Below are 23605 nucleotides of genomic sequence, written 5' to 3' on the forward strand. Positions count from 1 at the left end.
GTGCTGCAGTAATACTGTGTCAGAATCTGCGATACATAAAAACCATCACTTAGACAAGAGAAAAGCCTTGGAAGAGCCTTAGCTCACAGGAAAATGGAGCTGCTAACTGGAAAACTGAGATTATATTCACTAGCGATACAAGCAAAAGCTTGTAATAGGAAGCAGAAATCGTTGGAAAACCTAGCCTAGCACAGCTTGAGATGCTAGATCTAAAGTGCTTTCTCCAGATTTGGATAAATTCTTCCACTTCCTGGCAGTAAGGGATACAGCCCATTGAATTTAAACTATGTGACTCTGATTCCTCCATAGTTAACAGGAGACTGGTACCCCCAAAGAACAATCTATCCCCTACAAGAACAGGTTTTTAAGGTCTACTGACTGCAGAGGAAACCTGAATGATGGCTTAGGTGGCGGCTTCACTTACAAACACCTGAAGTTAAAAAGCCAATCTTTAGTGGTTGCATTATTCCTTTAACCTGCAAAATCTTACCTCACCTCCCTTGCGTTTCTTTGCAGCCCAGATGATGGATAGTGGATGGTCTACCGATCCGTATAAATACCTAATTCATTTTCTAATCTTAAAAAAGCCCTGACTTTACCTTGGGGCAAATACTTCTTTAAGGTTAATTACACATCATGTAAAACTCTTTCAAAATCTTATTTAAGTTAGATGTCTTTCAATTTCGCAGAGTACTTTCTCCTTCAATGATGAGAAAGGATTGTTCATATTACCTTCTATTACCTCCTGTGATATTTTCAGACCAATACTTTTTTAAAAAGTTGCTAAAATTAGCTACTTATATCCTTGTTTAGATGCATAAGGAATTTCAAAACCAATGCACCGTAAGCTCGGAAGCCCCTTTCATGCTTCCTATCTTTTTAAAACCCCAACATGTACTTTTTTGACACAAGGCCAATTGCCAGAATATACACTGACAGCCCAATACAGAGGCACAGACAATCCGCAACTTATATGGTGCAAACCATTTCCATTGTAGACTAGCAATATCCTAGATTACTAAAGCCTTCGCTTTTTTTGCAGCAGGAAAAGTAAGGCAAGAATTTACCTTCACACACAGATTGGTTCTAAAATGCTGCTGAACAGAGAAAGCCTGTTATCAAAAAGCAGCTATTCAGCTCTCACTTAAAAAGAATAAAGTCTGGTCTTCTTACGTTTTGAAGAGAGTTTACTTTCTTTTTTTTTTTTATATTTAACAAAGTGTCATTTCTGAGCCACATTTAGAGTAAAACTGGGCCTTTAATAAAACCCTACATAACTAATCAACTTCAGGTGTTATCATTTTATTCAACCCTTTATGGTTTAACATTACCTAACTTGAATTTATTACTCTTTTGACAATTCAAAGTATTTTCCTATCTCTCCGATAGCAGAAAAAGGCTTACTAAGCACACGGACTCAGTGCTTGGGCCCCAAAATAACACAGTTTGGCTAGCAAGCAAAAATGCCAAAGTGAGTACACAGGACCTTTAGTAGCTGTTACGGGTGACGAAACCCAAATAAAAATAGATGGATGAAGTGTCCCCTCGAAAGCATTCGGAAAGACCCATGGAATTCATTTTAACATGGCGCAAAAAAAGCAGAGAGACAGACGTTTCCTGCAGGCAAGCACGAGAGAGACACAAAATAAAGCGTGCTATTGTGTCTCCCCACTGCCTGCCAATATGAGGCAGTAGGGATGTTTGTTTTCTTTTCCCTTTTTTTTTTTAAATTTCAAGGATTAGAAAAGATTGATTTATCGAACTGCTGAAAATCTACAGCAAGGAGTTGGAAAGTCCAGCACTCCCCTCATAAAGCAAACGGGTTCATCGCTAATTAGTGAAGGAGTGTCTTCATGGTGAGAAAAATCAATTGCAAGCAATAAGAGTGCTTAAAGGATTTTGCCTTCGCATTTCGTGACAAAGTTACCACCTTGATGGCATGAAGCCAAATGTCTTCCTAATCGCCTGCCTTAGGCTGCTGGTGTTCACGACACAGCTTTCCAAGCCATCATTTCCAAGTCTCATCTTCTGGCTCCTGCACCATCTTTGACAGGAGGTGTCTGGTCCCCTGAAGACCTCTGTAACCATCTTGGGGGTCAGTGGGCCTGTCACAGCTTCATTTGCAGAAGAAACCCCTGGCTTTACATGCCTTGGCGATCTGTAAAGGTTGGGGTTCTACCATCCCTTCCCTACCTAAGGGAAATTTTATATAGATTGAAAGCCATTTCTGACTTCCACCGGTAGCTCTGAAAATTTTATCCAGATAAATGAGGCCAAACCTTCCTTGGCCCTATGTGATGGCCAAGCCCAGGATTTGGGGCAACCTATGCCTGATTTTTTCTGCCAAAGGCAAAGCATCATCCCTTTCCCCCTCAACTCATCTGGGGAAGTCATGGCCTGCTTTCTGATATTTGTTCTTAATTATTGCAATTGGAAAGAGCAATTCTGTTAAGCTCATCTCATTTTCTGTAAGTAATTAATTACCCTCAGCATTGCTTACCCTGTTTATTTCCTTCCTCCTAACTTTGCAAAGGCATGGCACGATTATTCAAACCACACTGATGTGTAACCACGTATCTGATTGTTTTCACATGATACAGATTCAGCAAAGCCTTTTGACACATTTGTATTACCCAAATAGCACCAGCAGGGCTTGATGACAAAATACTTAAAATGTATGGCCTTTTAAAACAATAATCATGATTTATGGGTTCACAGAAAGACCTTAGGTATTTAATATCTTCCAGGACACTCTCTCAAATCAATAACCGCTGATTGATTTTTTTTTTTTTTTTAAATTCAGAAAGTACGACACCTGTCAATGGGAAGATTAGTGCTTTACAATCACCATTCAACATTAAAGCAGCCATCACAAAAACCATAGATAAACAAGCAAAACCCAAAGCCAAAACAGTCAGATATTAACCAAACCCTTCTGTGAAAAACTCAAACAGCAGCAGATTGCAACAAACAAAATCGGATGCTGCCATCAATATCACTGGGTGAAAAAGGCACCCAGACAGAAGTGCAATCTCAGATGTGTTTTCAGCATCGGCAGGGTTTCTGCCTCCGAGGTGCTCACAAACTCTGTACTCCGGCAAAATATAAATGTGCCGTATCTTTTCTTGGTAGGAAGCTTGTAAATACTTCATTTTGTGCCAACTCCAAGTCATTTTTCTGGGTTTGCTTTAGGCTGCCTGTTCAAAGTTTGCTCATGCAGAGATGCAGATGAGGGCTATATAAGAGCAGCACTGAGCTACCCAGAGGACTAGGAAGCATGGTGCTTTCTTACAGAGGATCCAGGGCGACGCTAAGCCGACTGTCGGGCTTGTGAAGGCACGGTACTCGCTCTCAAGGCCATGAGACAAAAAGATCGTAGCCTGAGCTCCTGTACAAGGAAAGTGAGGCAGGCAGTTTCTAATGCTCAGCTTAGTACTCCGAGGCTAACATCTAAATTTTGCACAGGGGGAGGTTTTCCAAGGGAGACAAAAAGCTATTCCTCATTTTCAGAAGTACCCAGATCATTTGGTCATCCTTGCAAAACACTCCTGTCAAGTTTTCTGGTGACAGAAAACACACTGCCTGCACGTCCCAAGCACTGTTAAAAGACACACTTCATTGCTCATCCGAGTTTATCCAGACCCAAACACTGTCTTGGGGGCTCTTTTTGTTCCCTAGGATCAGATTATCCTTTCCTGGAGCAGGAAACCAGGGATGATTCCTCTCCAAAAGGCATCCCTAGGGCTGCTGTGCTCTGAGCCTGCTGTCCCCAGAAGACAGAGGAGTCCAAAAACGCTGCATATAGCACAGCTGGCTGGGAAGGATAGATTTTCAACGCCCTGTTCTTGAACAGCCTGCTCAGTTAGTCTTTCTATTTTGTTAGTAGGACTGTATGAAAATCTGAACAGACAGCTCATTCTTTACAGGCACTGCTGTTTTATTTAACATTATAAGGTATAGGTAATGGCCAGTCAGGATTTCGGGTCATGTTTAACAGAGGTTCACCGTGGCTCTTCTAAGTGTTTGCATTCACTAGCTTGTGTTTCAAACCCTTTGTACTTTTGTCCTTTCCACCACTCACGCCAACGCATGCACCTCCTCGAAGCTGCATGGGTGCACGTAACCTCCTCCCCCTGCTTGCTGCTCCAAAGAAGGAGTCTGCACGTTGCCATAGACCCTCAGCCCTTACTTCGCCAGGAACTGAGAATGCTGAAGATACAGGATTGGGCCTCCTGCACCCAGATGCTGCACTGGGCACACTCCCCAGAGCTGGACCCTTTCATTGTACCATGTCCTCGCTGTGCACTCCCAAGCAACCGCAAATCCAGAAGTAATGAAGTATTAAAGTGCTGCTGTTCTGCAAGTCAAGTCCCCTGGGTGAACCCAATGCAATATTCAATTCCAGACCCTTTGGCATCACAAACTATTTCCAACTTGTAGCGTCTTATTAAACAAAAAAGATCTGGAAACCGATAGATAAGTTTAAGTCTTAGAAAAAGATGCAATAATCCTTATTGTCTCCCTACTTTCACTTGTTTCTAAAATGGCCAGAATAAAGCACAAATTAATCTTCCTTTAATAAAAGGATATCTGCTACAAATTATTGTTCTGCATCGGTAATGTAAGCTCTTCCTACCGAAGGAGAACAAATCTTGCATTTTCAAAACTCTAACTCGTTCCTTACTGCACCAAACCCAGGATGTTTACTTTTTCTGCATTTCAATCAGCTGAGTAAATAAAACTAGACTGGTAAACCTCTGTTCCTGCCAGCACAATACCGCTGTGTTAAATCAAGGATTTAATTTAAACATTTCCGCAGATGATTTTTGGAAGTTCTGTTTAACCTTTGTTTTCAATTTTCTATCTAACTCTGAGGATTTTTTTATGACTTAAGAAAACCCACAGGACTGAAACAACAAGCTAATCTGGGGGCTGGGATTAGTCATGTCTCTTTAAATAAAATACATATGTTGAAGCAAGAAAATGAGCAGATAATCACTTACACCCATACAACATATGGGGAGAGCGGGATATGGCAACGGTTTGTAAAGGAGGCATATTTTTAAAAGGGGCTTCTCAGTTTTGTGCCTCATGCTCCTCGTCCCTCGCCTCCCCCACCCTGGGCCGGACTCCCTAAAAGAGCCCGGGCTGGGCTTTGTGAAGTTTTATATAGTAAAAATCAACATTGAGTCTTTGCGTTTGGCTCCTACTTTTGGCTTTTAGGTTGCACATTCTCAGATTTATTTCTGTAAGCCTGTGAGCAAGAGACTCCCAAGGAAAAAAAAAAATAAATAAAGGAGTATGGTGTGAGTTTTGTTTCAAGTCACAAACTTGGGAGAACATATACTTTTTTATTTATCCATTAAATCAGGGCTGTGTGCCTTTAGCCCCGGACCATTTGAAGCTCCTATGGCAGCCAGCGAGCTGAGGGGGGCTTGCTTTGGTCATTTGGGGATTGATTTCTGAAGACTGCAGTGCAGAACATTTCTGCATGATCCCCATTAATGGGATTTCAGCGTGCGTTCTTGTGAATCTGGCCATAATACCTAAAAACATTCTCTCCTGCATGTTCAGAATAAATACATTTTTTCCAGGGAATTTCACGTTTTTGATATAGTGCTTATTCTGTTGTTGCAGAAGATGGGATGGGAGCAGATTTCCACAAGAGGGAAGAAAGCTGCAACAAAACTACAGTGATTAATGCCAGGATTAAACTATCTCAAGGCCCCTAATTAATAGTGCCTCTTTAGCAACAAAAGGAGCTCCCAGATAAGACTCTGGGTCTCCCTGTCTGAAAGAAAGAAAATTAAATTTCCAGGATGACTTTTGGGTGGGTTTCTATTGCACTGGATGAGCTTTTCCAACAAACCCAGGACTACAGCCTGACACGCTCCTCTTTGAAGATGTCCCTACAAGCTGTGCTTTCCGAAGAGCATCCAGGTGGCCTATGGCACAAGCCAAGCCAAGCCAAGCTACACCCTAAAACAATAACGCAATAAAATGGGACAACAAGAGAAGTGAGCTGACAAAGCCCTTTGCCTCCTGCCTTCTTTCTAGTGGGTCGGCAACTGCACTTGGCAACTACGGCCGACGCGTCACCCTTCCAAAGTAAATAAAATAAAATCTCGTTGCCACATACTGCAGTGCAGAAGAATGTCAGGAAGTCTGGTCTGGCTGGGGGAAATGCTAACAAACCCAATCGCAGCCAGGCAGAGCCAGGGGAGAGGGGATGGGCACCCGTGGGAACTTCAAAGGAAAGGTTATGTCTGCAAGGAAGAGAAAGGATGGCTTCTGGTCTTTGCTAGGAGAAAGGAGGTTTCACCCTCTCCCCTCTGGCTATTTGGAGACGCCCTGTGTAACTTCAGGCACAGCAGCTCCTTGGCCCCGTTGATGAATCCTTTCAATCCGCTTATAGGACTTGCCTTTTGAACTAAATAGCTGCTCTCCCCACCCAATTTTCTATCAATTTTCCATGTCAGTAACTAATGTGTCCCACATTGTGCACAACAACAGCATACAGGAGACAGGACCTCAGATTTCAGTAGATATGGTGAAGACCACAGCTGGATTACCATCAGTGTAGCCCCTCTTTTTTTCCCTTTACTAACACCACGATGACTCGAATGAACAGTATTTAAATGGCTGCAGAACAAGCACTGTACTGCCACACAAAGCAAAAGCATTTGGGGACGGGGTTCATCTGAAACCCTCCGTTTTGCACAGAGAATGGGGGTTAAGCATCTGGAAACAGATGGATGGTTTGTCATGCTGCAGCATCTGGCACGGGTCAGATGAAAACCTGGTGTGTGAGGACCACAAGCAGCCACAGTACATGTCTGACCACCCGGAAAGGAGTTGATGGATGGAAAACTGAAGAACTGTGCTGGACTACTCACTTGTCACATAAGGCTTCCTACAGGAATGTGAATATAAAAAAGATTCAGTGTACCCCTGCCTATGACAGTCTGAGACATTTTGCACATCTAACATCTACCCGGCACAATGGAAAAGCACGAAGGAGAGAATTCGAGCTGCTCGACTCCAGAAATCACTCCACACAGCAGCAACCTCCAGTAAAACAGCCTCACAGCTGCTCCAAAGTATTCCAGCTGGTAACACGTCCTCGCGAGGAGCCACCTGCTAGCTAGAGTGCATCAATACTGCACTAATACGCCTATAGTCTCCACCTCGCAGGCTATAGATGCAAGCAGCACAGCAGGCTTTTGCCATCCAAAAAGCTTGCGTAGTCCCTGGCTTGAAAGATCTGTCTTCCCTGCAAGCTCATAAGGGCTGGGGGAATCAATCCTCTGAAACAACGCCTTCCCAGTTCCATTTGTTGACAGTGAATCAGTTTGTGCTCATGAGCAATTTCGCGCACCCTTTGCATCTCACTTACGCTCTCAGATGAGCCATGAGCGAGATAAAAGTGATGTGAGCAGAGCTACCAAAGACTAAATGATGCCCCTCACTGCCTATCTCTGCTCACCTCTGTTTGCCAAAAAGCCATGAAGAGATGAAAGAGCAATGGCCACAGTGGACCTCGAGCACCCAGAAACAGCCATTGGAAAAGGCTGGGAAGGAAGATCCCCTCCCGTTCCGTGTTTGGGGAGGCATGGGCAGAAACTACACACACCACCCAAGAGGCAGCCGTTTCAGCACCCTTGTCTGCATCGTTTCGTACTAAAGTGATCTTTAAAAGGCAGAAGAGATCCCTACCCTGGGCAAACCCTTAAAATTTCTGTTTAAACATATTGAAGGAAGAAGTCAAACAACTTTTTCAAAAGGTCCTAGGTAAAAGCATGCTACTCTTGGTGATGGTACCTGCTGTGAAATGGAAGCTAGTCTGCCCTCCTGGCATTAGCAGCAGGCACAGAAACTCTTGCAGCTCCGAACAACATATCCCACATACACGAGCTCACATCTTCTCCTGGCAACATGCCTCAAAAGCAGGACTAGAGTATGAACCTTCCTGTCTCAGCGGGTGCAACCCACTGAATCGGTTCAGTACCAACCTGCCATACAGGGAGGATGCTCTCGGCACAGGGGGAAGGCTGTGGCTACCCTACTTCCCTCTTGAAAGTGCTGGGCTAAGCCGGAAAAGTTAAGCTGGGTAAAAAATAAACCAGCTCTGTACTCATCAAATCTCTTGCTGGGTAACCCCTGGGTAACCAGTGCTCCACCGCGGGAATGTCAGATTCTCCCATGCTGGCACAATAATACAGGGACTGTTCCTGAAGGTTAGGGAAGTTTATTTTTACAACTTTGCACAGTGCCTATAAATCTTTCAGCCACACAGCATCTGGTTCAGGCACTGCCCTTTGAATGGCTTTTCTGTTGGTGCAGTAATTAAAGGTATCCCAGGTGACACCTGATCCCTTATCAAGTTCATTAATTTAAGTGGAGTTATTTGGCTCTCTATTTTCTATACTTCATAATGTATTTCTAACCTTTAAAGTGACATAGGCAAGCACCAGATTGCAGAGGCGCTTATTAACAGCCTATTAAAATATTTTATGGCTTTTATTTTTATGTTGCCATAGGGAATCAAGTATTTTGCTGTTGTTGAACAGGCTCAGGATTTATGTTGCGAGAGCTTCACCACAGCCTAACACAGAACAGTGCTAGGAAATGAACTGGGAGAACAAACTCCCATTCAGCTCCCCATGTGCCATAAAGCTGTCACACACAGATGGCAGCAAGGGGCCCTCCAATGCAGGCCCTCGGTTTGGTTTGGTTTTTTAAATATAAACCGGTAAGACAAGATGCAAGGCTCTGGGACCATGCTGAGACCCAGCAAAGGCAGCGCACGTCTTGAGAAACAGATCTGTCTTTTCACCAACCATATAGACCCATGGAGGTAAGCTCAGAAAGGATCTTCCTGGTCACCTGTGAAATAACATGCTCTGTGGCTTTTTATTCCAGAGCTGCTGTACCATATCCACATTTTGCAGCTGAGGTCGAGCCAATGACTTTGGAAGAAGACCACGATCTTACCTAGAAGACCACTACAATTTTACCTAGAAGATGACTATGACCTTACCTAAAAGTTTTCCAGAGATTGCAAGCCCCTCACATCCCTAGGAAAGCTCCCTCAAAGGTGAATTCCCTTCCCTGTTAAAAATCTGCACCTTCTCCTAACTCAAGCATATCCGATATTGAGACAACACATGCCTTGGATTTAGAGACTTAACTTTGTCCTGTTTAGGTATTCAGAAATTACAATCAAGTCCTTTCTGAAATTCTTGTTTTGATAAACTTCCTAGGGTGAGCTTGGGGTCTGCCTGAGTTTATATTATGTTTCTCTTATTTTTTCATGCATAAAAAATAATTTGTAATGAAGCAACATGTTTGGAAGAGTATCAGCAACATACTTAAAAGTATTTTAATTGTTTGTGTTTTCAAAACATTTTAATGAAGTCAAATCAGGAATAGACACTCATCTGCCAAAGAATCTATAAAATATTTTATAATGACATTATAATTGATGTAACTGGTTGTATAAATTCCTGGCATTTTAAACAAAGATACTAGAGATTAGCACAAGCAAGATTATTCAGTAGGCAATTATTATTTCTGCTTCAATTATAAGGGCTTTGTTTTTTTTCCCCGCAGTTTTTAATTTAAATGTCATACTGCAAGGCTTTCTAGACAGATTTTGTGTGGGTAACCTTAGAAAGACTGTTCTCAGCGAGCAATCCCATAGCACTAATGCATGACAAGTAGTCATATTAATAAGTGTTATTAAATGTACCACTCCTTTAATGCCTCATCCAAGACCGAATGAAAGACTATCACACTGGGATCAGTTCTGGACATCCAGGAGGGACTGCTCCTCCAATTTCATCTTATAGCTGAGCGATGGCAGGAGAAACAGAGGCACACCGCTGAGCAGCCTGTCCGCAACCTGGGCAGGGACAGACACAGTGAATGAGCGCCCTGCGAGTCCCCGGGCTCACTGGGGTCTCCTGCATTTGTACGGGTTCCAGTCCCCTTTCCTCCCAACCCTCGAAGAAGAAGCTGCACCTAAGAAACTAAAACTTCACCCAAAGGACCATGCCAGGTCATGGCACACCAGCGGCACTGCCAGCCTTGCCTGCTGGGGAAGTTGTAAAGGGGGACTGACCTAGTTTAAATTAAAGCTGCATCTGCGAGAGCAGCTCAGCAGTAAGAACAACCACCTTGCTGAGAACTGCCTTGCAACCGTGCAATTCAGTCATCTCCTAATGAGCTCTCCTTGCACCTCTTCTCCAGCTCCCACCATGGAAAAGAGTGGAGAAGCAATTTCTAGCCGTGTTGCACAACGCTCTCCTTTCCTGGGCAGGCAGCAAAGTGCTGACTCCCAACAATTTCCTCCTCCTGAAGTTCATTAGATGGTTTTATTAATTAGCAGGCTCCCTACCTTATCACGCGCTGCACCTGAAATCCCACCTGTATTTTTGAAGTGAGTAATTAAAGCCAGAGGTACTTGAATACACAGGCACTGACGGAGACTAATATTCCATCAATACAATGAAGCAGCTTGCTAGACAGTAAGATGCCCAGGCTTGGACGTTAACCAAGTCCAAGGGCAAAACATGCCTTGGCTGGTATGCACATCCCCTGATGTGGGCACCCCCAGGAAAACCCCCGGTAACTTTGCTGAAACTAATCAGATTCTGGGGAGAATTTGGGTCATTAAATCTGTCAGGGGCCAAAACAAACAGAAAAAAGTAAGACTGCTGCCCTCAGACCACAGAGAAATAGTAATGATCAACAATTTCAACACCTTCCCTGTAGAGACTGCAATAATTAGCTGGTAATTATCGGGCATGATGTCCTTTTACGTAGAGGGACTAGGAGGTTAGCTGCTTCAAGGACAGCAAATGCAACTTTGCTTCCTTCATGCAAAGTTGAATGGAAAATGCCACCACTGGCAGCCAAACCCCAGTAAAGACAGTGCTTCATCATCAGCCACTTGTTGGTACCTATTAGAAACCACTCTGCAGTGCCATAACCCAACGCATTGCCCCTGGTTATCACTGCTGCAGACAGAGTTGGTTCTCCTGTACGCTCCTCAGAGAGGAATGGGGGCATAAAGAGCAAAAGACAAAAACAGGCAGAGAGAAAGAAAAAACCCAGCCACTTACTTGATATTGTCAAGACATCCAGATTCGGGTTTCAGTATGGCAGTATGATGAAACATTTTATAGAGAGCAATCCCAAGGAAGATGACATTAAGCTGCAATGGGGGGGAAGGAAAAAAAAAGAGTTACGTGACATGGCACAACATGATGGGGAGAAAGTCAGCTTCTTCTGCTGTAGGAAATTAGCTCTTGCTACAGTTTTATAGAGACTAAATCACAGAAAATTGCCAAGCATTTTGTAAGGTGAGCTGGCCTATAGACTGCAGGACTGGTGATGCCACAGCGTTACCAAAGCCACGGCGCTGTGTATGTTACTGATATGGGGCTGGTTCCAACATCAACTATAGCGCTTCAAATGAACTTATGGAAAATTGAAAATACTTGCTCTAATGGCTCTTCTGTGTCTGAGAGGTGTACAGTTGTGAAAAGTCACTCCAAACATCTTGCTTCACCGGCCCCATTGTAATGAAGCAAAAGCCCATCTTTTTCTGTAAATAGATCTTTTAAATGGGGGAGATGGGCAGGGAAATCATGACTGCTGAAGATGCTTAGCACAATGCAAAGTTGAAAAATAAAAAGGAAAAGGAGTTTGATTTGGTCTGTAAAAGATGCGATGGTGTTTCAATGCCTCAGTGTTAACAAGGCTGCCAATTCCTGGAAAGGAGTTCCCCCAAAAGTCCAGGCCAGGGTTTGAGACATAGTCAAAAGGGGAAGATATCTTTTTATGAATGAATTGCTTAAGGGGAAAAAAACCCAACAGTTGTAGCTGGTGGCGCGGCCCCCTCCCTGATGTGGAAGGCTGCTGAAACGGCCCCCAGTTGCAGGAGAAGGAGAAGCAGGGACAATGTCTGCATTGAAGTGAGAGCCTCTGGTTTGCTGTGCTAGCCAAACCGTAGTCTATTCAAAACAAAGGATGGTTTATTTAAGCCATATTGTAGCGATTAAAGTATAAGAAAACTCTAGCTGCCTCTAAAATTGGGTTCTCTACCTTTGTTGCTGTGTTAGCTGATATGCTGGCAATGTGCTAACCGTGAAGTCACACGAGCTTCAACTTCTGCCAGGGAGGAAAAATCCCCATCAAACCTCTCTTCCAGTTTGGACTTTATTTCATTCCCCCTACCCCAGATTTCCCTTTTTTTGCATGATCGATGCAAAGCTTCGCTCTGGAATTCAAAAGTTGGGGGGGCAGTGAGGGGCATCAAAATAGAATTTGGCACTTCTAGATGTCCAACGGTAGAAACCAAACTCTGCAAGCGCCCGCTCTGAAGCTCCCCAGCCCGTTTTGATCAAGTATTTTGCAATGCCAAGAGCCTCTTGTAATGAGGGTCTAATTGCTTGTGCCAGGTGGGGTCAAAGAAGAACATGCCTTTCTCAAATTAATCTGTGTAAATTAAAGATAAAGAGTAAATGGACAGCAAAAGTTTTATTTCTTGACCTGAGAGATGGAGTAGTTAATTAGGAGTTCTTACCATAATTATCAAGGTTGCCGGTCCTATAAAGCTCCAAATGAAGTAGGTGTCAAGTCGGAGCCAACATCTGTAATGAAACACAGGGGAGAGAAGGCATTCAAGGACTGCACCCAGGACATACATCAAGAGTGAGCGAGTGACAGAGAAGAATGTGAGCTGCAAAACACGCCGATGGGAGACAGGAAATATTACATTGCTTGTTCATTTAAATGCTGAATTATGTGCCCAATTTCTGACAGCGCTATTGATGGAGTAAGATAATTACCTCTGGAGGAAGCAGGGAGAAAATGGCACAAGGCCTAGTTGCTAAGGCTTTCTGCATCTGTTGGAAAAAAACCCTTAAAACTGTGGGTTTTTTTAAGGAAGGGGTCCGATGAGCATCCATGGAGCTGCTTCTTCGCTTTAAGCTCCTCTTCCCTCTCTGGCTCTGATGCAATGCAAGCTGTCTGTCAACTGTCAAGTGAGATGATGTTTCTCTGGCAAGCAGATCAGAGCAAATTGGGTGCAAATAGGAAGGACAATTTGGATAACAGAAGGCTGAGGTTTAATTAGGTTCAGCAACTTCCCCTTCAGAGCGTTTTATTTCCCTGAACCTCCGGAGTGTTTTGTTTCCACTAATGTTTCGAGGGTTGCATATGGTCTGCGCTATCACATGAAGTTGATTCATGGCCTAAAACTAAATTATTAATCACTTAATTTCAACCGCATTTAATACTCCCCACATTTTTTAAGGCCCCTGGGAAATTACATTTCCATTCCTAGTTCATTCTAGGCGACAGGAAGATAAAATGGAAGTGACTGGTTACAAGACAGACGAATATAAATTCCAAGAAAGTTTCGCATGATGTTTAAAATAATAATATCTTGTCGTGTTTGCAACACTGCAAATCACAGCTCCGTTTATATACAGAGGACTAAGAAAGCATAAAACCACTCTTATACTAAACATCCGATGGAATTTCATAATTAGGCAAGCGACAGGAACTGTATATATGAATTTATCACGGTGGAAGAGAGAGCAGTTCTCACAAATGACAGTTCTAGTGCACGTGCTGAATGTTTTTTCCCTTCCAATGGACTTTGCAACAAGCGGAAAGGGCTGTGCCAGCAGCCCCAGGGAAGAGATCAGCAGGACCCGCCTGCCGAGAGAATAAAACATGCCTTGAACCTCTACGACTGGGAGAAGCCAAGATATGAATAAATTCAAAGATGTAGATAAAGCTTCTCACATCCCTCCCTCACCATATAAATTTCAGGTCTCATCAGTGTTGAAGATGTATTGATATATATATGGTCATACCGCTATTTGTCACAAATTAAAATACCGTCACTTCCATGACTCCTGAACTGCTTCTGCAGCTGTTCATCCAAAATCTACGTGTGACAGCATCAAAATCTTAATGTGAGAGGCAAACAGAGGCTTTCAGAGCGATTGCAGGAAAATCTTGTTTCCTCTGCGGCTGCTGAAGTTCAAGGTGATTTAGATGCAGCTGGTAACGGAACAACACGAGTAACTAGAAACTATTTGAGTCTGATTTCCTATAGGAAAGGGTTTATGTGATCATGACATCTGTGTATCACCCATAATAACACCTGAAATGTCGCCCAATTGCAACTAGATTTGACAGAGGAATAGAGGTTTCAAGGATAATGAAGTCCCTGTAAAAAGTCCTCCCCCCAATCCCTGAAAAAAGACATCCGCAGAGCAGCAGCTCACACATTACACGGCATTTCAGACTTTATACCTACCCCATCCCATAGCAAAAACGTGTAACTAGTGCTTAAGCCTCAGCTGCCACATATAAATCAGGGAATATGCAGCCCCACAACTTTTTTCTACTGATAATAAGAGTGCTGGTGTGTGGGAGTGGACGCAGAGGGTTGGGTTTTTTTTTAAAATTAAAATGTTTTGAACTTTTTTGCCAGTTTAACATTCAAAACATCCCCCAGTCCCTGCTGCACAGGAGTCGGGAGCACAGTGTATTTTAATTACCAAGCAACTTGGTTTTCCTTCAGCACAAAGAGCGAGCTGGCTCTTGGAAAGCCCAGGGAAGAGGAAAGACATAAACCCTCTCTTTACTCCTTAAAGCATGATGGGCAGCCGCATGGTCACATCTGATGCAGCTGTTTTTGAATGCATATAGATTGGGACGCAGGGAAAATCGGTGAAAGCTGAAATACAGCACGAGGGAAAAGCTGTGCTGGGCTGAGCAAAGAAGCGTGAAGCAACCGGTTTCCTTTCCAGCTAGCCAAATGGATGAAATTTTCCAACCGTTCCCCTAAAAAATCTGCCTCTTCAGTTGTGGAGCACAATTCAGTGACAAGAGATGGATGCTGTGCATGGGAAACAGCTGAGGAGCCAGGTCCTGCCCTCAGGATAAGCTGGGGACAGGCATGGAGCAAAAGGTCCTCCCTCTTCCAACGAGAGATGGCTTCATCTAAGCAAGAGTACAGCTTGTGAAAACCAGAGAAGGCTTTTTTCCGCCTCTCTGCACACTTTAAAGAACGTGATGTCATTTTTTATTTGTTTGAATAGAAAAATCGCCTTTCTATGAAACTATGTATGACACGCAGTCTTGGGCGACTAAAAGGAAAGCTGCAGGACTGCCTCTAATCTGCAGAGGGACTTTAAAAAGTCATTTTTTTGTGGTCATCAGGAAGAGATGCAACTTTGAACCTGTTTAAGTCATACCTCATTAAAAATGCAAATTAAGACCAAAACAGCAAAACACAGGCATCCCGCCAATTGCGTTGAGGAGCTGTAAATTGCTAATCAGACAAGTACCACACTGAGCTTTTCTTCCCTTAAAAGACAAAAACCCACACGCACAATGAGCTGCATAAATGAGCTCCTCAAAACAAGGAAGCAATCAGGCAACTCACTTCCCAAAGTTGCTAATCTTGGGCTGCCGAGTTACTTCTGACCCCCCATGCGCAGCTGCACTGTGAACACGGACTTGCTGCATTAAAGTTTAGACTCCGCTGCCATTAAGCAAATGAGCTGCTTCAGGGCTCAGTACAAGGCAGAGCGGATTATCTGAAAGTCCGTGGATGTAGGGAATGCTGCTCAAAATCCCATTGCTTCTTCCAAGAGTCACACCAGCGTATTCAGTGCTCGTAACGAGCTCCGTGGCACTGCTTTCCTTTACTTTTTAATTTCCTCCTTTTCCACAGTGACAAGTCGCTATATTCTCCTAAAGCTTTTCCCAAGCAATAAAGACTACAAAGAGTTTACTCTATTTTCTGCATGAAGAGAAATCAAATACTAAACTATCCCTGGTGTGCATTAAATATAACCAATAAACAATCATTAGCTGCCATTGGACCATAAAATTTGAAGAGCCCTAAACATATCATGTTGTTCATGGGAGCTCAGCGGTTTGTTTCACGTGGCTATACAGCCTCCTTGTCTGGGTGCGGTAATGGGATATGTATGCACAAGCCATGCCTATCAAGACTGCAATATAGGTTCTGCTTAACACAGTCCAGCATCCACATTGCTCATGCTTCCTCCTCCAAATACCCGTCACGAAAACTGAAGAAAGTTCAGTGGAGCCACCCAAGACAGACTGTATTGTTAGAAGCTGTTTTCCGAGCAACATTAACATGCATAAAATGTCGGCGGCTGGCTGATGGACTTGGAGGCTGTGTACATACACCGGGCTTTCATTTTGCTTTCTGACAGCTGGATTGCTTACCATGTATATCCTGCTTTATAGCATACCAAAAGGTGGTGGTGGGGGGCAGAAACAATAGAGAGATTCCTGTCACAATGAATTTGATCACCAGTGGATGAATATACCTACAAGTATGTTTTCTAAAATATATTGAACCATTCAATAGCCGTTTTCCTGCGAGATTTGTAAGAGGCATTGATAGGAAACCCAGGACAGCATGAGAATATGGAATAGCTTCTTGCTGTTGATTTTGGACGCCCTGCTACTTGAGTGAGTCCTCTCAAAGGGAGGCTGCTAAAGTCTTAATCCAGCTTTTACTGAATTTTAGACACAAGTTATTTTCAAACACTAACAACAACTGCAAATGCTATTTTCCCCCTGCATTTCGCAGCATTGCCCACCATGATGCTTGAGATCAGATCCGGCCGGGAGATGGACGGATTTGGACAACATACAGGACAAGGCAAATGATGTAACTTTTTAAAACTGCAATCCCAGTATCTTCTTTTTTGCAGCAAAACTTGAGACGTGGCCATTTAAGACTCAGCAGCTGAAGACCTGGCCCATAAGAAATGGTCACTTGGAAGTTCACATGAGCATCACCAGAAACACTTTGGCAATGTTGGGGGACCACGCTATCTGCAGTGAGGTTTCCTGCTTTTCACCTTTATTTTAGAAATTACAATCAGAACAAGGTGAGATGCAACATTTCTGATTTATTTGGGGGAAAGGGCCAAACACGGCTCAGCTTGCTCACATGAATAGTCCCTGCTAGCCTGAATGGGATGATCTTTTAATGGAATTACTACTCTGCTGCTTGGTTATAAAGGCAAATTAATCTCCTAATATGAGTGGTTTGAACTGCTCTTAAACAAAAAAATAGTAAAAGGAAAAGGATCAATTCCAATCCTTGGAATAATTAAGTGTAAGAGAGTATCTTTACTGGGCAGCTACTCCAAAATGCCAATATGAATACTAGGACATGGGATGCTTCAGAAAACCACAAGCACCAAGTAATGAACAAATAAACAGAGAGAGGAACAAATGCCTGTTCCTGGCTATGTAATCTGGGCACGTGTTACAGGAGGGTTGGATTTAGAAAGGAAAATGAAATCAAGAAAACCTACATTGGGTGTCTAAGCAAATCATTCTGAGATGTATGAATGGTGGCACCAAATGCCAGGCAAAAAACAAGTAACACTAACAGCTCCATAAGTCCTGCTTAAACAAATGCAGTAAATAATGGAGGGAGGCAAGTAATATATTCCAGAGGATGTTTTACAAAACCCGGCAAAACCAAGCAACTTCTTGCAATCAAATTATGTATGCCTGGCATATAGTTCACTACAAATTCTAATCAGTTCTACCCTTCTAATAACATTATACAGAAAAATACATCATCATCCATCAACCAGATGGAGCATGATAGTTATACAAAACACATTGTATGTTTTTTATTTTCCACTATGACAACGTGATAAAATTGTGCACTCTGGAATTAGAGATTATAAATAAATATTTTAGGCTCTGCAAATCCCTGTAAATATTTATTTGCAAAATATTATATATACATGTTTAATCATTAAAAATACTACTTGATGCTGTGGGGACGGAGAGAGATTTTACCGGCACAGACATAGGACTGCTACCTCCTCAACACAAAGATAGCAAAGTTTTGTTGTTTGCCTCCAGCGAATTTCAGCCAAACTTTCTGCCTGTACCTCCCATGCCATGGAAACATTTGGGCACCCAAGACCTGTTGGGAAAAGGCAGCGTATCCCATGGAATATGCTTATTTTGCTGTGCTTCAGAAAGGTCCATATATTCCTTTAACTGGAACGGAAACATTTCAGCAATGCAAAGCTGCCATGGTGCCTTATGGGAGCTGTGGTTAGGTGCCGTATATTCCCACTCTCTACAGTCAGCCTGCTGCATGCCGCTATCTCCCACAACTTATATTGGTACTCCGGTTGTCCCTACAGAGCACCACGAGGGACTTTGCAGAGATGAGGGCGGATGCAAATCAACTGCTGTCTCACATCCAAAGCGATACCCTGGGCTTGGGGATGTCCTTTTACTACAAGGGAACAAAGTAAGACATTTTCAACACCAAACAGTTATAGAGCACTCTTAGAAAATGCAGTTGGCGCTAGCTTTCGTCGCATACTAGCTGCAATGCTGGGTTTTCTTGGTAGGCAGTCCAAAATATTGAGATAGAAGTCAAAAGGATTGCTCTGGTGCTACAAGCCCTGCGACGGTAATGCTGCAGAAGTCATAGGGTGAACAGCCTGGAAGGCAGCCACTAAAACACCAGACTGAACCAGAATGGTGGGGACACAGCTCCGGCGATGACAGATGTGCGGGAGCATCTCAGCTGGCTTTCCAGGGACCTGGACTCACGGCCCTTTGGCTGTAACATGTTTGAGGCTCAACATGTCCCATGTAGGCCACTGTGAAGAGATAGGTCCTCTGTAGAAACACCACAGTAAGAATAAATTCGTCTAAAGGGACAAGGCAGAATGTTTCAATACTGATTCAATGGGGGCTTACATATCGCTCAAGAGGGGATGTGAACAGAAGAGTTGGTTGGGACAGAAAGCAGGTAGCAGCTGATAGAAAGAGTCTTCTCCAGAAACTGTAATCAGCTGTTGTGTTACTTTTTCTTTGCCCCCTAGGCCTGTCAAAGTCGGTCAAACTACTTTGGATAAATTGGTAGAGATCCTTGAAAACTTACTCCCTCCTACCCGTACTGGTGTGGGCCATTTCCTTTCCACAAAGTAAGACATTTATACAAATTCAGGTTGCTATTCTACTCATGGGAGGAACACAACGCAAATATCCAGATGGGATCCAAGCCCACCTGCTGGCATGGTAATGGATCATGAGCAGCTCCACTGCTCTACAGATTTGCTTCTGCAAGTCATCAGGTTCATGTATACCAATAAGGTTTCAGGCAAAAATTTTGCAGTTGAATTTAACAGAGTATCAACTGCTGCCATGGCCTGACCCGATCTATGCTAAAAAAGAGCGTTAAAACCGCCACCGGCTCATTGCTATTTATGCCTTCAGATTGAGCCCTTAACTCAGTTAAAATGACAGAGGAAAGGCAGCCTGACAAGGGAAAGCAAAAAAAAAAAAGTCAATAAAAACACATTGTTACTGCTATTGTAACAAAGCTGGCAAAGAAAATCAAAGGCTCGATTCTCCCTTTGTTTTCCATTAGACGGTGTTGCATGATCATCTAAACTGTACTTTGATACCAGCTTCAGCAATGTTGAAAACATTTAAGAATATTCATAATGATAAATGATGTAGCTGTTCCGATTTGCAAAGAGTCTAATGCACTCCACAGTCACCACATATTTTGCTTGCAGGCTCTGTTAATTCGATAGAATACTTAAAAAAGAGGAAGAAGAAAGCAGTGTTTCATCATCCAAATGAGAAATACTCTTTGGTTAGAGAAGAATGGTCTTGCTGATACAGTACCACACTGAGACTTGGGACAGCCACCTCTGCTGATGTTAAGCAATGATGTGACAAAATTTTCCCCGACTGACTTCTCTAAGAAAATACCTTTGCAAATCATTTCATAGTGTCCTGTTATCATCGCGGACTGTGTTGGAGACACAGAGATAAGGCAAGGCATGCCTCCTGGCTGAGCTCTGCCTGCACAAGCCTTCTTTGCCTGCCAGGTCTCTGGGCTCTTCCCTTTGTCGTCCCCACTCCCATCCCTCCTGACCAGGTCCAAGCAGTGCCAAGCCCCACTCACACTTTGTCCGTGCCATAGCTCCGGTAGTCCACAGCTGCTGATACGGCCACAATCAGCGCAGGCATGCCGTAGCCGACCAAATAGAAGTACTTCCTCCGGGAGTGTTCGCTCTCGAAAACCTCCACCAGCATGATGTAGAGCTGCACCCCCTCCAGGAACATCCAGGTGAAAGCTGCCAGGAAGAAGAAGTGCAGGAGGGCAGCAAAGACGGCACAGGCAATCTGCATGCGGATTGAAAAGAGCAAGGGAAGGTGTTTGTATCATGCCGAATCAATGCAACAGTCAGGATTACTCTTACTGGGATGTTTAATAAGAATGAGGAAGTTCTTATCTTCCCTTCTCCAAAGGAAGAACTTCTTTTTTGCTTGGAAAATGTGCGTGAACTATTTTAAAATAGACACATCTCTACATATATAAATTATATTCAAAGATATAAAGGTAGGTATGTACACAATCTGGCAAATAAACATACAATATAAATATATATAGATGTACATAGTATAAGCGCATTTTTACAACCTGCTTATTAAACACACACACACACGCATTATTTACAAACAATGCACATACAGCCTCTGAAGCCACAGCAGGCATCAACATTTGACTCCCAGTTAACAACCAGGGGCCCAAACCCGTGAGAACTCATGCATGGAATTAAGGCAGCGCTGGAATATATCTCACTGAATGGTCAAACATCCCACACGCACTGAGACGAGAGCCTATGGTGGGAGCAGAAAGTGTTCTGCCTCTTACCGGCTGGTCAGTCCGGTTGATGCCGATGAGGAAGAGGAGTTCTGCCACGAAGAGGCTGATGCACAAGTTCTTGTGAATTGTGTTGCGGTCGCTCTGCAGCCCACGGAAGAAGCAGAAGGTGAAGATGCAGATCAGGAGGCAGACCAGTGAGAGCAAGATGCCAACCCACGTGATAAAGTCCAGGAGCAGGTCATGGACTGCATCACTATGCTGGAGATAGATAAAACCAAAAAAATTCATCAATCGCATGCTGCATGACTTCTAATCCATTCCAGACACAGAGTGAGGTTGTCTGAGACCCTTCCCCAAACATCTGGCTCCACTCACCAAGCTGTGGCGCAAGGGACCAGTAGCAAAAAGACTAAATGGACCTAGACTTGAATCCTGCATCAAGAACGCTGCAACCTGAAACACAGACTCCACAGCATCTGGCAAGCTGCAGGTGCCCTGAGCAGACTGATACCCCAAAATATCCTAGAAACAACGATGCTGTTGTTGAAAATACCAAGATGTCAGAGCTAGTCTTGCGTGCAGCTCCATCTTTCGCAAACACGGCAAAGGACCGGACACACAGTATAAAGAACAATCGAACACTGTGATTCGAGTGTAAAAATGTTTCATGCTAACAACATCGTGGATATTACAACCACAAGCCCATTACAACCATTTACCACCAGTGAAAAAAGACTCTCTTTAAATGTTCACTGACGTATGAGCTTGGAGGCTTTGAACAGAAAGAGATCGCTTAAATATCTTGGGGTTTTTTTTCACCGGGGAAGGAGAAAGTTAGTTTGATTTTTCTTTTTCAAACCCAGGAACTGTATTTTAAAACTCCTGGGAAGTCAGACGGATCCCTGGAACACTACCCAGAAAAGAAACCAGACCTTTTTAACACGAATTTTCTTTTAAATTGTAACAGGAAAGTGATTTTAAGACAGCCTGGAAAGTGAGTGATTCCCTGTGATAAACTTGTAACATGGTTTTACCCCAAAGCCATGCAAACATGGCCATGGCAGTGGCAAAGTCAGGCAACCCAGCAACAACTTAGTAAAATGTAAATAAGAAATGAGAAATACATGGTGGTCACGAGATGGCTGCTCGGGGCTAAGTGGTTAGCGTCAATGAGCTGAGGGAAAGATTGGCTGGAAATCTCTGGGGGCTTTTCAAAAAGACCAGAGAGGCTTGAAACCTAGCTTTGTGGTCCACCAGGCTGTGTTATAAGTGGTATTCACATTCCCCTCTACTTCTGGCATTTTGATGACTTAGGCATTATGTAGGCTGGCAAATACAATAGTGTCACACTTCAAAAAGCCAGGACAAACTGGAAACATTTTCCTCCCCGTGGGATAAAAGCTTATGACAGATGGAGGGAAAAGGTGATTAATTTATCCATTTTCTTTGCCTGCTTGCCAATGATAAAGCCACATCAAATGTCAGGCCTTTCCTGATATACACTCTGCTATGTCAGCACCCGTGAGAAACAACTCAAACCTTTCAGCTCTTTGGCTTTATCAGCATGAGTGATAGGCATCAAATGATAATGAAAGATGGGGAGCGACTTTCCCCTCCATCTCTTCCATGCTGGAAGTTTTCTCTCCAGGGAGACATGGAGGTGGAGAGATGAGGGCCGCTTTCCCCAAATGCTCTTGCAGCTCTTCCTGAGTATTTCCAGTATCTAAGGAAATAGGGGTCACAAGTCCAACAGAGAGGCAGGAAATCATCGTGTGCTTACTGTAGATCATGACAGAAATGCCTATTGCAGCCAGCTCCTCCAGCAGCACCCAGAAAACTGAGAAGATGAAGCGCACGTTGTTTTCCTGGCGGCCATGCTTTGTTTTATCTCAGGTTCATTCCAGCTCATCCACCCCTCTTAACTCAGTGAAAAAAAATGTTAATGCAACCTTGCAAATCATTCTGTCTTTCGTCTGAGGCTGCTAGGGAACGGCAGGAGAACATCTCCCTGAACAACCCCACCAGCTCACCTGATCAGATAGCCCTGCCAGGCTGAAGTGACCAAGAGCTCTTGGGCTGGGTGAGTGGGGCAAGGCAGCTAATGTGGGCAGATGCAAGGAGAAAGAAACCAGGTAGACTTTAGCCAGATGCATCCAGCCCATCCAGATGCGGCCAATGACACAGATTCATCTATCCCAAGACAAAGTTAGCCTGGCACAGGGAAAGCTCTCCGAGTGCTTCTTCCCCTACATGAGACGAATTTCACAGGTCTCAGCTCCTGTACCTCTATCACAAAACCATAACTCTGCTGACTTCAAGACACAATGCAGGAATTAGGGGTGGTTTTGCTCCTGGAGAGGAATCCTGCCATCTAGGTTCATGGTCTTCCTCAGGGAAGGGCCGCTTGCCCACAAAGCTCACCATGCTTAGCAAGAAACGCAGACTTCATTATTGTCTGTATTATTATTATCACTCTCACTACTCTTCTTTCTAATATTAATGGTAATGATAATACTGATTTTATGTACATAACACCCATCCCTGGAGTGCTGGGAAACAACCATAAAACCAACTTCTCCATAATTACAACCTCCCTCCCCAAACTCAACAAACTCACATAAGAACAAACAAAAAGGAGTAATAACAATAAACTGGGAACCTCGGAGGAAAAAAATATGAATTTGTAGCTTTTCTAGTAAAGTCCAAGAGAAGAAGTGAGCTGGATTTCAAAGGCTGGGTGTGCTTTGTCCTGTTTGAGATGCCTAATTTCAGGTGCCACAGCAGAGCCGATGGGTCAGGGAGGAGTTGGTAAGGACTGGCATCCTTCTCATGGCAGTGCCAACTCCCCCCAGGCCAGGTACA

At 43.6% G+C, this 23605-nt stretch overlaps 1 protein-coding gene across 1 annotated transcript in view; it reads right to left on the reverse strand.

Annotated features, from left to right (window-relative positions):
* Positions 1-23605, reverse strand: part of LPHN3 (latrophilin 3) — a gene marked incomplete at its 5' end in the record, with an annotated part of 87390 nt that overhangs the window by 35405 nt on the left and 28380 nt on the right. Inside the window, 4 exons of the mRNA XM_009581750.1 lie at positions 11127-11218; positions 12593-12659; positions 20039-20259; positions 20792-21001. Coding sequence (XP_009580045.1) covers positions 11127-11218; positions 12593-12659; positions 20039-20259; positions 20792-21001 — 590 coding nt within the window. The remainder of the gene's footprint in view (positions 1-11126; positions 11219-12592; positions 12660-20038; positions 20260-20791; positions 21002-23605) is intronic.

This window comes from Fulmarus glacialis, unplaced genomic scaffold, assembly GCF_000690835.1.
Source record: "Fulmarus glacialis isolate BGI_N327 unplaced genomic scaffold, ASM69083v1 scaffold3150, whole genome shotgun sequence".
NCBI lineage: Eukaryota > Metazoa > Chordata > Aves > Procellariiformes > Procellariidae > Fulmarus > Fulmarus glacialis.